The 12,323-nt window shown below is 33.4% G+C and overlaps 1 protein-coding gene across 6 annotated transcripts in view; it reads right to left on the reverse strand.

Moving 5' to 3' along the window:
- Positions 1-1,134: 1,134 nt before the first annotated feature.
- GKAP1 (G kinase anchoring protein 1) overlaps positions 1,135-12,323 on the reverse strand; it is an 81,031-nt gene continuing 69,842 nt past the window's right edge. For 3 of the 6 annotated variants that reach the window (XM_060301084.1, XM_060301082.2, XM_060301083.2), the window contains 4 exons: positions 11,760-11,861; positions 8,175-8,238; positions 4,783-4,853; positions 1,463-4,275 (listed from right to left, as the gene is read on the reverse strand). In XM_060301084.1, the coding sequence (XP_060157067.1) occupies positions 4,129-4,275; positions 4,783-4,853; positions 8,175-8,238; positions 11,760-11,861 (384 nt within the window). In that variant the 3' untranslated portion in view covers positions 1,463-4,128. The other 3 variants (XM_030832782.3, XM_030832779.3, XM_030832781.3) reach the window with 2 other exon arrangements.

Below are 12,323 nucleotides of genomic sequence, written 5' to 3' on the forward strand. Positions count from 1 at the left end.
ACAAGCAACTTTATGCCACGCAGGAGATAGCCGACATACTCAAAAATATCCAAATCAAGTACTGAAAATCATTTGCACCAGCTTGGTTATGTTAATCACTTAGATGTTTGGGTTCTACCTAAGTTTAGCGAAAAAAAACCTTCCTGACCTTATTTCCACATGCGATTCTCTACTTAAACGTAATGAAAACGTTCCATTTTTAAAACAAATTGTGATGAGTGATGAAAAGTGGATACTATACAATAATGTGGCACAGAAGACATCATGGGGCAAGTGAAATGAACCACTACCAACCACACCAAAGGCCTGTCTTCAATCCAAAGAAGGTGATGTGTATACGGTGGGATTGGAAGGGAGTACTCTATTATAAGCTCCTTCCAGAAAACCCAACGATTAATTCCAAGTACTGTTTCCAGTTAGACCAACTGAAAGCAGCACTCGACAAAAAGCATCCAGAATTAGTCAACAGAAAATGCATAATCTTCCATTAGGATAACGCAAGACTGCATGTTTCTTTGATGACCAGGCAAAAACTGTTACAGCTTAGCTGGGAAGTTCTGATTGATCCGCTGTATTCACCAGACATTGCACCTTTGGATTTCCATTTATTTAGGTCTTTACAAAATTCTTAATGGAAAAAATTTCAATTCCCTGGAAGACTGTAAAAGGCACCTGGAACAGTTCTTTGCTCAAAAAGATAAAAAAGTTTTGGGAAGATGGAATTATGAAGTTGCCTGAAAAATGGCAGAAGGTAGTGGAACAAAAGGGTGAATACATTGTTCAATAAAGTTCTTGGTGAAAATGAAAAATGTGTCTTTTATTTTTACTTAAAAACCGAAGGCACTTTTTGGCCAACCCAATATCTCATGCAAGTTTTCTCAATTTCCAAACAATGTGATATCACACTCTAATATGTATGGTAATTTTTTGTTGCTGCTGCCATTACCCACCCCCACCTTCTATTTCCCCTGAGCATAAGCCATTTGAGGATATCTTGTACGTTCTGTAGGGTTTAGCATGCACAAAGTGCTGCGTAAATATTCACTGAGCTTAAATCCAATTAAATTGATTGTGCTATAAGCAAAAACAATACTTTCACACTGTTTCTGAAATTTTAAAAAAATCAAACATTAATGGAAGAGTAAATTAATTTTATTGACTGATGAAAAAGTAAAGTGATAAGAAGTACGAATAGTAAACAATAATCATTGAGTTGTGCTGGAATTCTATTTTTCTTCTTTTCACTTTAAGCCAAAAGGACATAAAATTATAAACCATTAGTGAGCTATCATTTTAAGTTTCTTCAACAAAAACTGCATAGTTCAGCAGTTGCACAGCATTAAATATATACATTTTTGCAAAACCCTGAAAGTTTTAATTTTTGTGTTGACCTCAAAGGCTAATGGAATCACCTACACTGGTCGGATTCAGAGTTTCTTTTCCCTTTTCTGCCACCCTGTAAAGAAAAATAGGGTAAATTATTGAGGAAATAACATTTTGGGGGCATTTTCTTTTCAAGAATAAATGAGATCAAAGGCATATTTGACTATGAAAAGGAAGGAACTTCTTTTCTGAGTTTGTTGCAAATTTGAATGAACATACCACTAAATTATTTTTACGTATTTTAAATAGCAATAACCGTTGTTATTTTTACAAACGGTTAAAGTAGGTTGTAGAAAACAGTTATCTATTTGAACTGGTCCGGACTTAGTCTGATCACCAGTATCTTATTTTTCAGAGCTCATTTGCACTGTCCCAGATTTTTTTTTTTTTAATAAAAATTTTGGTCAGGACTTCCCTGGTGGCACAGTGGTTAAGAATCCACCTGCCAATGCAGGGTTCGATACCTGGTCTGGGAAGATCCCACGTGCCGCAGAGCAACTAAGCCCGTGAGCCACAACTTCTGAGCCCATGCTCTAGAGCCTGCGAGCCACACCACTGAGCCCACACGCCACAACTACTGAAGCCTACGTGCCCTAGAGCCTGCGCGCCGCAACTACTGAGCCCACACACCGCAACTACTGAGCCCACACGCCACAACTACTGAAGCCCACGTGCTCAAGGGCCTGTATGCCACAACTACTGAGCCTTCGTGCTGCAACTACTGAAGCCTGCACGACTAGAACCCATGCTCCACAACAAGAGAAGCCACTGCAGTGGGAAGTCTGTGCACCACAACAAAGAGTAGCCCCTGCTCGCTGCAACTAGAGAAAGCCCGTGCGCAGCAACGAAGACCCAATGCAGCCAAAAAAAATTGATCAAAATAGACAATTTGCTCCATATGATCAGCAAATTTGGTGATTCACTTCATTACCCTTTTGGGTAATTCAATTTCTAATTCAAGTTCTGTATAGTTCTGTTCATATAAGACAGCATTAGAAATCTGATTTTGTTCATCAGTGGGTTGAAAAGATTGTACTTTTCATATTTGCTCAGTGACATATATAAATCTGTTTAATTTCCTCCAAATGAAATGCCATCAATGGTATTTGACTTGAGCCAAAGAAAGAGAAAGGTGGCTTAAAAGACAGGAAGTATTTTTCATTAATTACTTTTAACAACATTTTCTGCCTTACTCTGATTCAAAAAGCAAATAATCATTTTAAAAATATGGAAAGCACAAAGGTACAAAAAAATTTAATCATCCATAACTATTCTACCCTCCATTTTAACCATAAATAATGGTTTGATGCATTTATAATAATTTTATAATTTTTCTACATTTTTGTAAACTATGGCAATGATACTCAAACTTGGTTAATTACTAGAATCACCTAAGTAGTAATATTTTAAAAATTCTGATCTCTAGACTTTGTCCCAGCCTATTTACTTATGATAATTAGTAGTGGGCTGAACAATCAAAAAGTTCCCAAGAAATTCTGATGATCAGCCAAGTTTGGGAACTACTTGTCTGTGAAAGCACAATTTTTAGAGTGGTGGTTATATCAAGGGCACATGGAACCCAGACCCATTTAATAATGTTGGCAGCTTCTCTTTGTTTCACCCTTTTTCTGCCCATAACCTCCCTCTTGGTGTTCAAAAACATGTCTACAACAAACCTTCTTTAAAAAAAAAAAAAAGTATGAGAATGCTGTTATTCAGTCCTGACCAAATAAAAGTTTTGCAAAGATTCGTTCAGAGAAAAAAAAGTACGAAGAGGTTATATGAAACTTGAGATGTATAATGACAGGTGTTAAAAATAAGATTTCCTGATAGCAGGGAAATAAAAAATAAATTTACTAAAAAACTTTCTACAAGGTAGATACCCACTATACAGAGGTACCAATGTTATATAGCTTAAAACTCTTACCTTTCTTCTAAACAAGAGTTTTTTAAAAATAATAATAATTCAAAGATCCTTTTCAAAGCTTCCCAGGCAAAGGGAATCTTCCTTCCTGGATTGATGACATGTCAAAGCTGGAGCTAAACAACTTTTATGTTCTCTAGGCCACCAGTGGTGGCTTTCGAACTTTTTTGACTATGACCCCCACATCAATTAACTCATTTTATATCATGACATAGACACACATACATATGTATATACAAATACATGTGTTTGTGTGTATTCACAAATATACATATACACATATATTGAAACAAAGCCCTGATATTGTTTACTGCTTCACCCTGAAAAAAATGCTGAATGCCATCTTGTAAATGCAGACGAAATGACAGAATTAGAAAAATCACTATTTTGCAACTACCAAAATAATAACTGATAAAAATATCATTAATCTGGATGCTAAAATCATTGGGTAAAAAGAAAAGGATATTCATACAATCTCAAACTATAACTTCACATATTATTTATTAATTACAAAGGGGAAAAGATATCTTTACAATGAAGATATCTAGGAGAGATTGCTGTACCCAAGTGATAAAACTTATTATATAATGGGATAAATGTCATTATGTACCTTCCCTCGATAAGGTTCACTGGCACATATCTCACATCATCTATGTAGTACCAAAGGTCTTTTTGAGTTACTTTAGTTATTGCTGTATATACTAATGTCTAGAATAAACTTAACATTTTCTATGATGTAAATTATATAACCAATAGTAACAAAATCATCAATATGTTTGGTGAATAAATTTTGGCCTAAGAATAAAATAGTACCTTTATTCTCACATGTATATACCTATTCCAAATGTATTATCTGTGATGAAAACACTTTCATAATTATAAAAGCATACCTGATATTTGGCTAATTCTGCTTGTAATACTTTCACTTTAGATCTTTCTTGTTCTAACGCAGCATGAAGTGAAGTTACCTATAACCAAATATTCAATAAAAAAAGACTTTTTTGGGTCTTTTTTGGTAAATACTCTTAATTGTTATTCACAATGATGATTTTTGACTATGAGATTAATGAGCATTAGAAGAGAACCTCTCTCCTCACAAACAATTTCAATTAGGCATTTTATTCAGCTGTATATTAAAGATACATAGGGCAAGCTCAGTGCTCTAAGACAAGACCAAAGAATAAGGATGGGAAGGGGAGAAAATCAAGTCCATGAACAGGATAAGTTCTGTCTGTCCTTTCTATCTCTATATTCAGCCCACATCAACTAAAATACAACCTTATCTTCCCCTATTCTTTAGGACATACATACCTCCCTCAGTTCAGTAAACAGAATTTTCAATCATTTGCTATTACATAATAATAATGAAGTATGGTTTGCAGTATTGATGGGCTGTGTTTTTGTTTAGTCAAGTTTCATAATTCAGGACTAAAGAACAGCTTACTATAACCAGTCCTATATATAGTTTTTCTTACCTGTATCGTTAGCTCATTCTTGATACTTTGTGATTCATCAACTTGCAGAAGTATTTCTGCTTTATCTTTCACTGACAAAAAAGGAAAAACAGCAGTATAATCTTTTCAATCACTCAGATACTTTAACAATACTTTTACTGAACCAAGACAGCAATACAGTCAGGCAAAGATTAATTGTCCTCATACTTAATGTATTCCTTGACCCTATATATACCTCTTAATTTTCACTGGTAAATTCTGATCATTATTATCACCACAGCAGCTTTTATTGGAAATCCTACATTTCTGTGGTGTTAAAATATTAATTGTACAGACATGACAAAAGATTAATTTTTTCCATTTATACTAAAAAGGACAAGGACAGAGAAAATAAAATATTTCACATAGGGAAAAAAACTTTAAAATGCCTCGACTAATCTTAAAGCAAGATTTTAAAAACAATTTAGAGTGTTTTTGTTTGTTTTGTTTTGTTAAATTGTCAAGGTGTGCATATCATAAGGTCCACAAGAATTATTTTTATATGACTTTTCATACCATTAAAGCACTATCAAATAAGTGTTAGCTCATATGAGCACAGTTAATCATATAACATCTGTGGTCTTAGAACTGTTCATTCGTCTAGAGGTTTTTCCCTCTTTGGGGAAGCAAGAGATCTGTTCTTTGGCCTCTGTGTTCCCTAAGCTTTAAAAATTTCCACATGGCTGACAATTTACTTAACCTATGGTAAAGGATAATACATGAAAAACTAATTCTTCAACGTTGAAAAGCTAGGAGAGACTGAAGAGGTAAAACTAATAAAATGAGTAAAGGAGGAAATGTCCAAATATAAGAGTACTGATATCATCAGAGCTCCACCAATATAACTCTGTCATTCAAATTTATTTTTCATAGTTTAATATGATATGCACTAAGGTGAGATGCTGTGTCAAGAAACAAATCACAGTCCCTTAAGAATCAACTTGGGAACTTTTACAAATTATACTTTCTACTCCTCCATCCTCAGAATTAAACACACTCACTGAGAACTAGTGATTTTTAACAATTATGTAATATTTTAACTACAGTCAATTTTCCTATAATGCTGTTTTGTGTTTCAAAGAGATTGATAAATCAGGGAACAACATGAACATAACATGAATTGTGTACTTAATGCTTAAGCACAATTTCATGAACAAAGAAAACTGCACCCACTCACACACCTCAAATATCTACCAGCTATTTCAGCGCACTGTGTCAAGAACCACACCAAGTTTCCATCCTTCCATCACTTAACAGTTAACACACACAAGCTGCAACCCTTCTGAAACCTACTTCTACAGCAAACTTTAGGTTGTCTTCAAAGTGAAGTGCCATATTTATTATAGTATTTATGTATTCAACCATTTTATCATGTATAAAACTGTTACTGTTATAGGTTCCCTTTTTTTTTTAAATGTGTCACTGATGAAATTTTTGAGTATTGTATGCTCCTAACTCCATTTTCCCCATAAACTTTGTGGTTTTAACTGTATGATTTTATAGAGATTAGTGATTTTTAGGAACACATGTTGTACTGTAAAATAACTGACTGTATTTGCATTTATATTATAAATGCTAGAGTTTGTAAACTCTAACGTACTGTATTTTTCATGTCATGGTCCTGTATCAAATTGTTCTACTTGGACTACTTATAGTACGGAGTATGGACACTGATATTATTTACTGGTAGCCATTTTTAATCTATTTTTAAAACTTTATTTATTTTATTTATTTATTTTTGGCTGTGTTGGGTCTTCGTTGCTGCGCGCAGGCTTTCTCTAGTTGCTGCAAGCGGGGGCTACTCTTCGTTGCCATGCGCAGGCTTCTCACTGCAGTGGCTTCTCCACTGCAGAGCATGGGCTCTAGGCACACAGGCTTCAGTAGTTGTGGCACCCGGGCTCAGCAGTTGTGGCTCGTGGGCTCTAGACCACAGGCTCAGTAATTGTGGCACATGGGCTTGGTTGCTCTGTGGCATGTGGGATTTTCCTGGACCAGGGATCGAAACTGTGTCCCCTGCATTGGCAGGAGGATTCTTAACCACTGTGCCACCAGGTAAGCCCCTTTAATCTATTTTTGAGAGTAAGTTTTTATCAGTTAATTTTCTCATTTTTCACAAACGTTTCCTTAAGGAATATTACTTTATTTTTAGGTATTTAAAAATCATACATCCAATGTTCAATGATACCCTTACTTTCTTCAATTAGAAATACATCTTGTAAACAATTATTTTCATAATTTTATTCATTAAATGATCCACATGGAGCTCAGTGACATGCATATCTAAATTAATCTCAGGACACTGATATCTAATTGTTCAAATAATGCCTTTTCCCATTATTATTTAACTTCTATTTTATCATAGTTAAGCTTGTAACAGTTAAGTTATATTATAAAAGTCATAAAGTTATAAAAAGTATTTGACTCTACTTCAAGACTATATATTCTGTTCAGCTGGACATGATTTCTGGTTTTTGATAACTGTTATTTAATAGTTTAAATATTTGGTTGGACAATTCCACTCCCAGTATCTTCATATTTGAAACAATTTAGGGTATCTTGTTTACTTAACCTTTAAGGTGAGCTTCATAATTTCTCAAGTGCTATACAGTACTCACAGGAGCTATATGTGGGATTTCATTAACATTTGTTAACAAGGGAAATTGTTTATTACACTTAATTTTGTCTATTCAGAAGACTTTCTCATTTATTCATGTCTTTTTCTATGTCTCTTTTATGGTTCATTTTCTTTTGCAAATTTAATACACGCTTCCCTTTCTGTTATTAATGGAAAATTTTCAGAGAGCTTTCAAGGTTAGCATCACTAGGTATTCATATTCAGGAATGCAATTGATTTGGGGGGTTTCATATAACATCAACTTTACTAATGTTATTATCTCTAATCTTTTTTGATTGATTTCCTTGGCTTCCTGCTGGTAATCTACTGCCAAAAGTTTAGAGTGGCAGCAAAAGTATGAAGAGTCGGGGCTGGTGGCGGGGTGTGCGGGGGTGGGGGGTGGGGGGCGGGGTGGTGGTGGGAGGGGTACAAGGAAAACCTAAAATCATGACAGGCCTTCTCCTCTAATAATTAATAAACAGAATCTTAAGCAAATGTTTTCTTGTTTTGCCTCTAAATGTACTCCAATAATTCATAAGAATTGAAATTTCAAGAGTTTCTTAGCTGAATAGTTGTAAACTTGTAATACTAAGGTGCTGCAAAGGAGACTTGTAATAATAAAATTATCAACAATATCCAGTTTGTATCCTTTTGGGAAACCTTTTTATTTTGTTGAATTAATAAATCATATATCTTGAAAAGTTATCTTCAAATATTTTTAAGATTAACTTTTAATTCTAAAAACACAGAAATCACTTACTTTCACCTTCCTGAAGCATTTTCAATAACTGTGCATTTCTTGCCTTTACTTCTTTATACTTTGCCTAATAATCAAGGAAAAAAGATTTAATTTTTAAAAAGTAAATGGTATAATTAACGATTTACTACCAATTTATGGAGCTATGAATCTAGGCTTGCTCAAAGACATAAATTACTTCTGAAAGAAAAAAGATGGAGGAAAATGTATTCACAACTATCTACTACTTAATTAAATCCCTCGTATAATAATACAAATCAATATTATAGGTGACTGTATTTAAAAAGAGTAGAGTAAAAGTGGAGAAAACTCAGAATAAAAACTAAATTTTCCTGAAGAGTCTTTCTCTTTTCTTCCTCAAATAAAATCCTTATACAATTCAAAATAATTATATGAAAACAAAAAGAAAAATGATTCATAGTTCTATAACAGTACTATACTAGAACTCTCTGTATCTGTTCTTTATCGGCCACTGTCCAATATGTGGCTGCTAACTACTAGAAATGTGGCCAGTGTTACTGAGAAAATGACTTTCAACTGTATTTAGTTTTATTTAATTACAATTTTTATTTTATTTAATTTTTATATATAAAAATTTTAAATTTTACTTTTATGTATTTAAAACCCATGTAGTGTATTAATTTTACACCACGTGTAGTAGTTACTGTACAGCACAGTTTTATATTTGCTCAGTTAAGGCTTTACTAATCTTTTGTTATTTCATTAAATATTTTTAAAGTAATTTTTGAATTACTTACATTTTGGCTGAAATGAATTAGTAATTTACTGAAATATCTTTCAATTATTTTTCAACTTAAAAAAATGGCTTAGCTTCTTTTCAAACTACATGAATGACACAATTATACATTATAAATAATTTTGGAATAGTGTTCCCACATTAACATCCATATTCCAGGGAATTTTTCCCCTACACTACTCTTATTCAACGTGTCTTATAGCACACACTGAAGTATTTATAAATATTTAATACATTAGAGAAAACAATATATTTAGTAACTATAGAAATACAAGAGGTCAGAGAAAGAAAACAGATCAATATAAGAAATTTGTCATTTCTTCTCTCAACATGTACACAGATATGTACAGAAGTTACCAGATTCAAAAATCTTTCTTGTAAAACAAAGTTGATGTATTTTAAATTAAGTCCAATAGATGACTTTTACTAAATACTCTGTCCAGTAAATTGCTGAGGATAAATCAATAATGTTACTGAGTAATACTGCAGACAATACATTGAATGGAAGAAGTAAACATAAAAGGGAGTAGGAGTTTTGAGAAGCTAAGTAATGAAAGAGGGAGATAAGTCAGATGGAAACATAAAAATATGAAGGGGAAAAACAAATACAGTCAACTACAACTATACTCACTATGAATATAGAAATATATCTACTGGGAATATAAAACTGTATCCACTATGAAATTCTCACTCTCAGGGTTTCAATCAATGTTAATATCTCATCAAACTCTAGCTCAAGCCTTTTCTCCAAGGTTCAGATCAGTGTATATGGAAGCATGTCTTTAGTTAGTCTTCAAGACCTAAAGCCAGCTCATAAAGCAAAAATTGCAAATGAACAAAATTACCCCTGAATATTCTTTATACTGCGATAAAAATAACATATATAGTTTTGCATTTACAATACTGAAGAGTAAATGTATCTATGAAAACATAAGAGTATAAAATCCTAGTACTGTGCAATTTATAATAAAGAACATATGAAATATACAGTGCCCTCATTAGTATTTTTAACTTCATGAAAAAGAGAACACAAAGTTAAACGCACGTATGGTGTGACTTCAATGTGTCCAACACAGATGTTCAACATCCTGAACATCTATGCCTGCATCCACAGCCATTTCAAACTCAACATGTCCAAAACGAGATCTATTAGTTCCGTTTCCCCAAACCAGTTCAAAATGTGTTCTTCCTCTTACACTCAGTACCTGTTAATTTTGTTACCAGACAGTCTTCACTCCAGGCCTCAGCTATATGCATTATCTTCCACAAAAAAATTCTCATGTCACTTCCCTTCTAAAGCCTTCACTGCCCTCTCCGTGTCTAAAATGCAAATGCCTTCAAATACTGACCTCAACTAACACCCCCAATCTCACCTTCTACAACTTCACATTTCTCTAAACATCAGTAACAATGCATTTCCTACCATTCTCATGCCTTGTATGCACTGTTCTATCTGGAAAAACTATCTTTTTTTTGGTGAAACCTTTACCAAGTTTCAATAGCAGCAACGGATTTATTCCTGTTTCTGGGCTTCTGGAGCACTCTGTCAGAACTCAGTCACAAATTCTACATTGTACTGCAATTATTTACATGATTACCTTCTCCATTAGACTATGAGCTTCTTACTAACTCATCTTTGTATTCACTGTGCCTAACACATGGTAAATGCTCAAAAAAAGCAAAAGAAAATATAAATGACAAAGAAAAAACTAAGGCAGAAGTGGGTGCAGTTCAAAAAGGTTTTAACAGGGATAATTCTTAAAGGCATGAGTAGACGAGGAAGGGAAATATAAGAACCAGCAGGGCTGGAACTTGACTCTTTTTCACTATTACATACACAGGGTCTAGAAAAGCACCTGGCCTATTACAGGCATTCAACAAATAATTGTTGAGTGAATAAATATTAGTTCAAAAAGAGAATGATACTTGAGATGAATAAGAGATTTTTTTAAAAGCCTAAGAAAAGAGGAGAGTAATAGGTTTGTGTTTAAAAAAAAATTGTATAAATGACAAGTGTTGGCAAGGATGTGAAGAAATTGGTACCCTTGTTCATTGCTGGTGGAAATGTAACATGGTACAGCTGCTATGGAAAACAGTTTGATGGTTCCTTAAAAAGTTAAACATAGAATTACCATATGATCCAGAAATTCCACTCTTAGGTATATACAAACAGAATTGAAAGCAGGGACTCAGATACTTGTACACCAATGTTCATAGCTGTATTATTCACAATAGCCAAAAGGTGGAAACAGTGCAAGTGTCCATCAACAGAGTAATAAACAAAAAATATGGTATATACATACAGTGGAGTATTATTCAGCCATAAAAAGGAATTAAGTTCTGATACGTGCTACAACATGGATATGCATGCTGAAAACATGCCAAGTGAAATAAGGCAGACACAAAAGGACAAATATCATGATTCCACTTATAGGAAGTACCTAGAATAGGCAAATTTACAGAGATCAGAGGTTATCAAGGATTGCAGTAGAAGGGGAAATAGGGAGTTTAATGGGTACAGAGTTTCTGTTTGGGATGATGAAAAAGTTCTGGAAATAGACAGTGGTGATGGTTACACAACACTGAGAAAGTACTTAATGCCACTGAATTGTACACTTAAAAACGGTTAAAATGGCAAATTTAATGTTATATGTATTTTACTATGGTAAAAATATACTATCATTCAGATTATATATAATTAATGCATTAAAAAAACCTAAATAGCAGAAATATTATTTCTATCAATCAAATATTAAACATATTTCAATATAATAAAAACAGAAAATGTACAAATTTATAGAATTAGTTTACAACAGTAAATATATACAAACCTCCCACTGAGTGATCACATTTTTCAGCTTCTGGATTTCAGCATCTTTTCTTTCAAGTTCCAACTTTAGTCTTTCAATTCTTCCATCTTTTAGAACTACTTCCTAAAGGGGGAAAACATTTTAGAACAAAGACAGTTCTGCCAATTCTGATTTACAATATCCTTTTTGAAAGGTTTAAGAGGAAAAAAAGTCCCAATTTTAATTCATTTTCTAAAGCAACCTAAACTGTTGAATACATTTCCACTTGTACTCAATTTTATAAATGTAATTATGTACAGTACAAGCAAATAAGATATTTATGCCTAATCTCAAACTACAAACGTAACCTAGAACAATATCAGGAATTTGAAATGATATTTCCATCCTGGAATAAACATACTAAAGTGGTCTCTGACAAGTTGTTATTAGTCTATCTTAACAACCTAAAAGAATTGAAAACTTATGAGAAAAATACAAAATAAATAATACAAAAAACCAAAAATAGGGCTTCCCTGGTGGCACAGTGGTTGAGAGTCCACCTGCTGATGCAGGGGACACGGGTTCGTGCCTGGGTCCGGGAGGATC

The sequence above is a fragment of the Globicephala melas genome, chromosome 6, assembly GCF_963455315.2.
Source record: "Globicephala melas chromosome 6, mGloMel1.2, whole genome shotgun sequence".
Taxonomy (NCBI): domain Eukaryota; kingdom Metazoa; phylum Chordata; class Mammalia; order Artiodactyla; family Delphinidae; genus Globicephala; species Globicephala melas.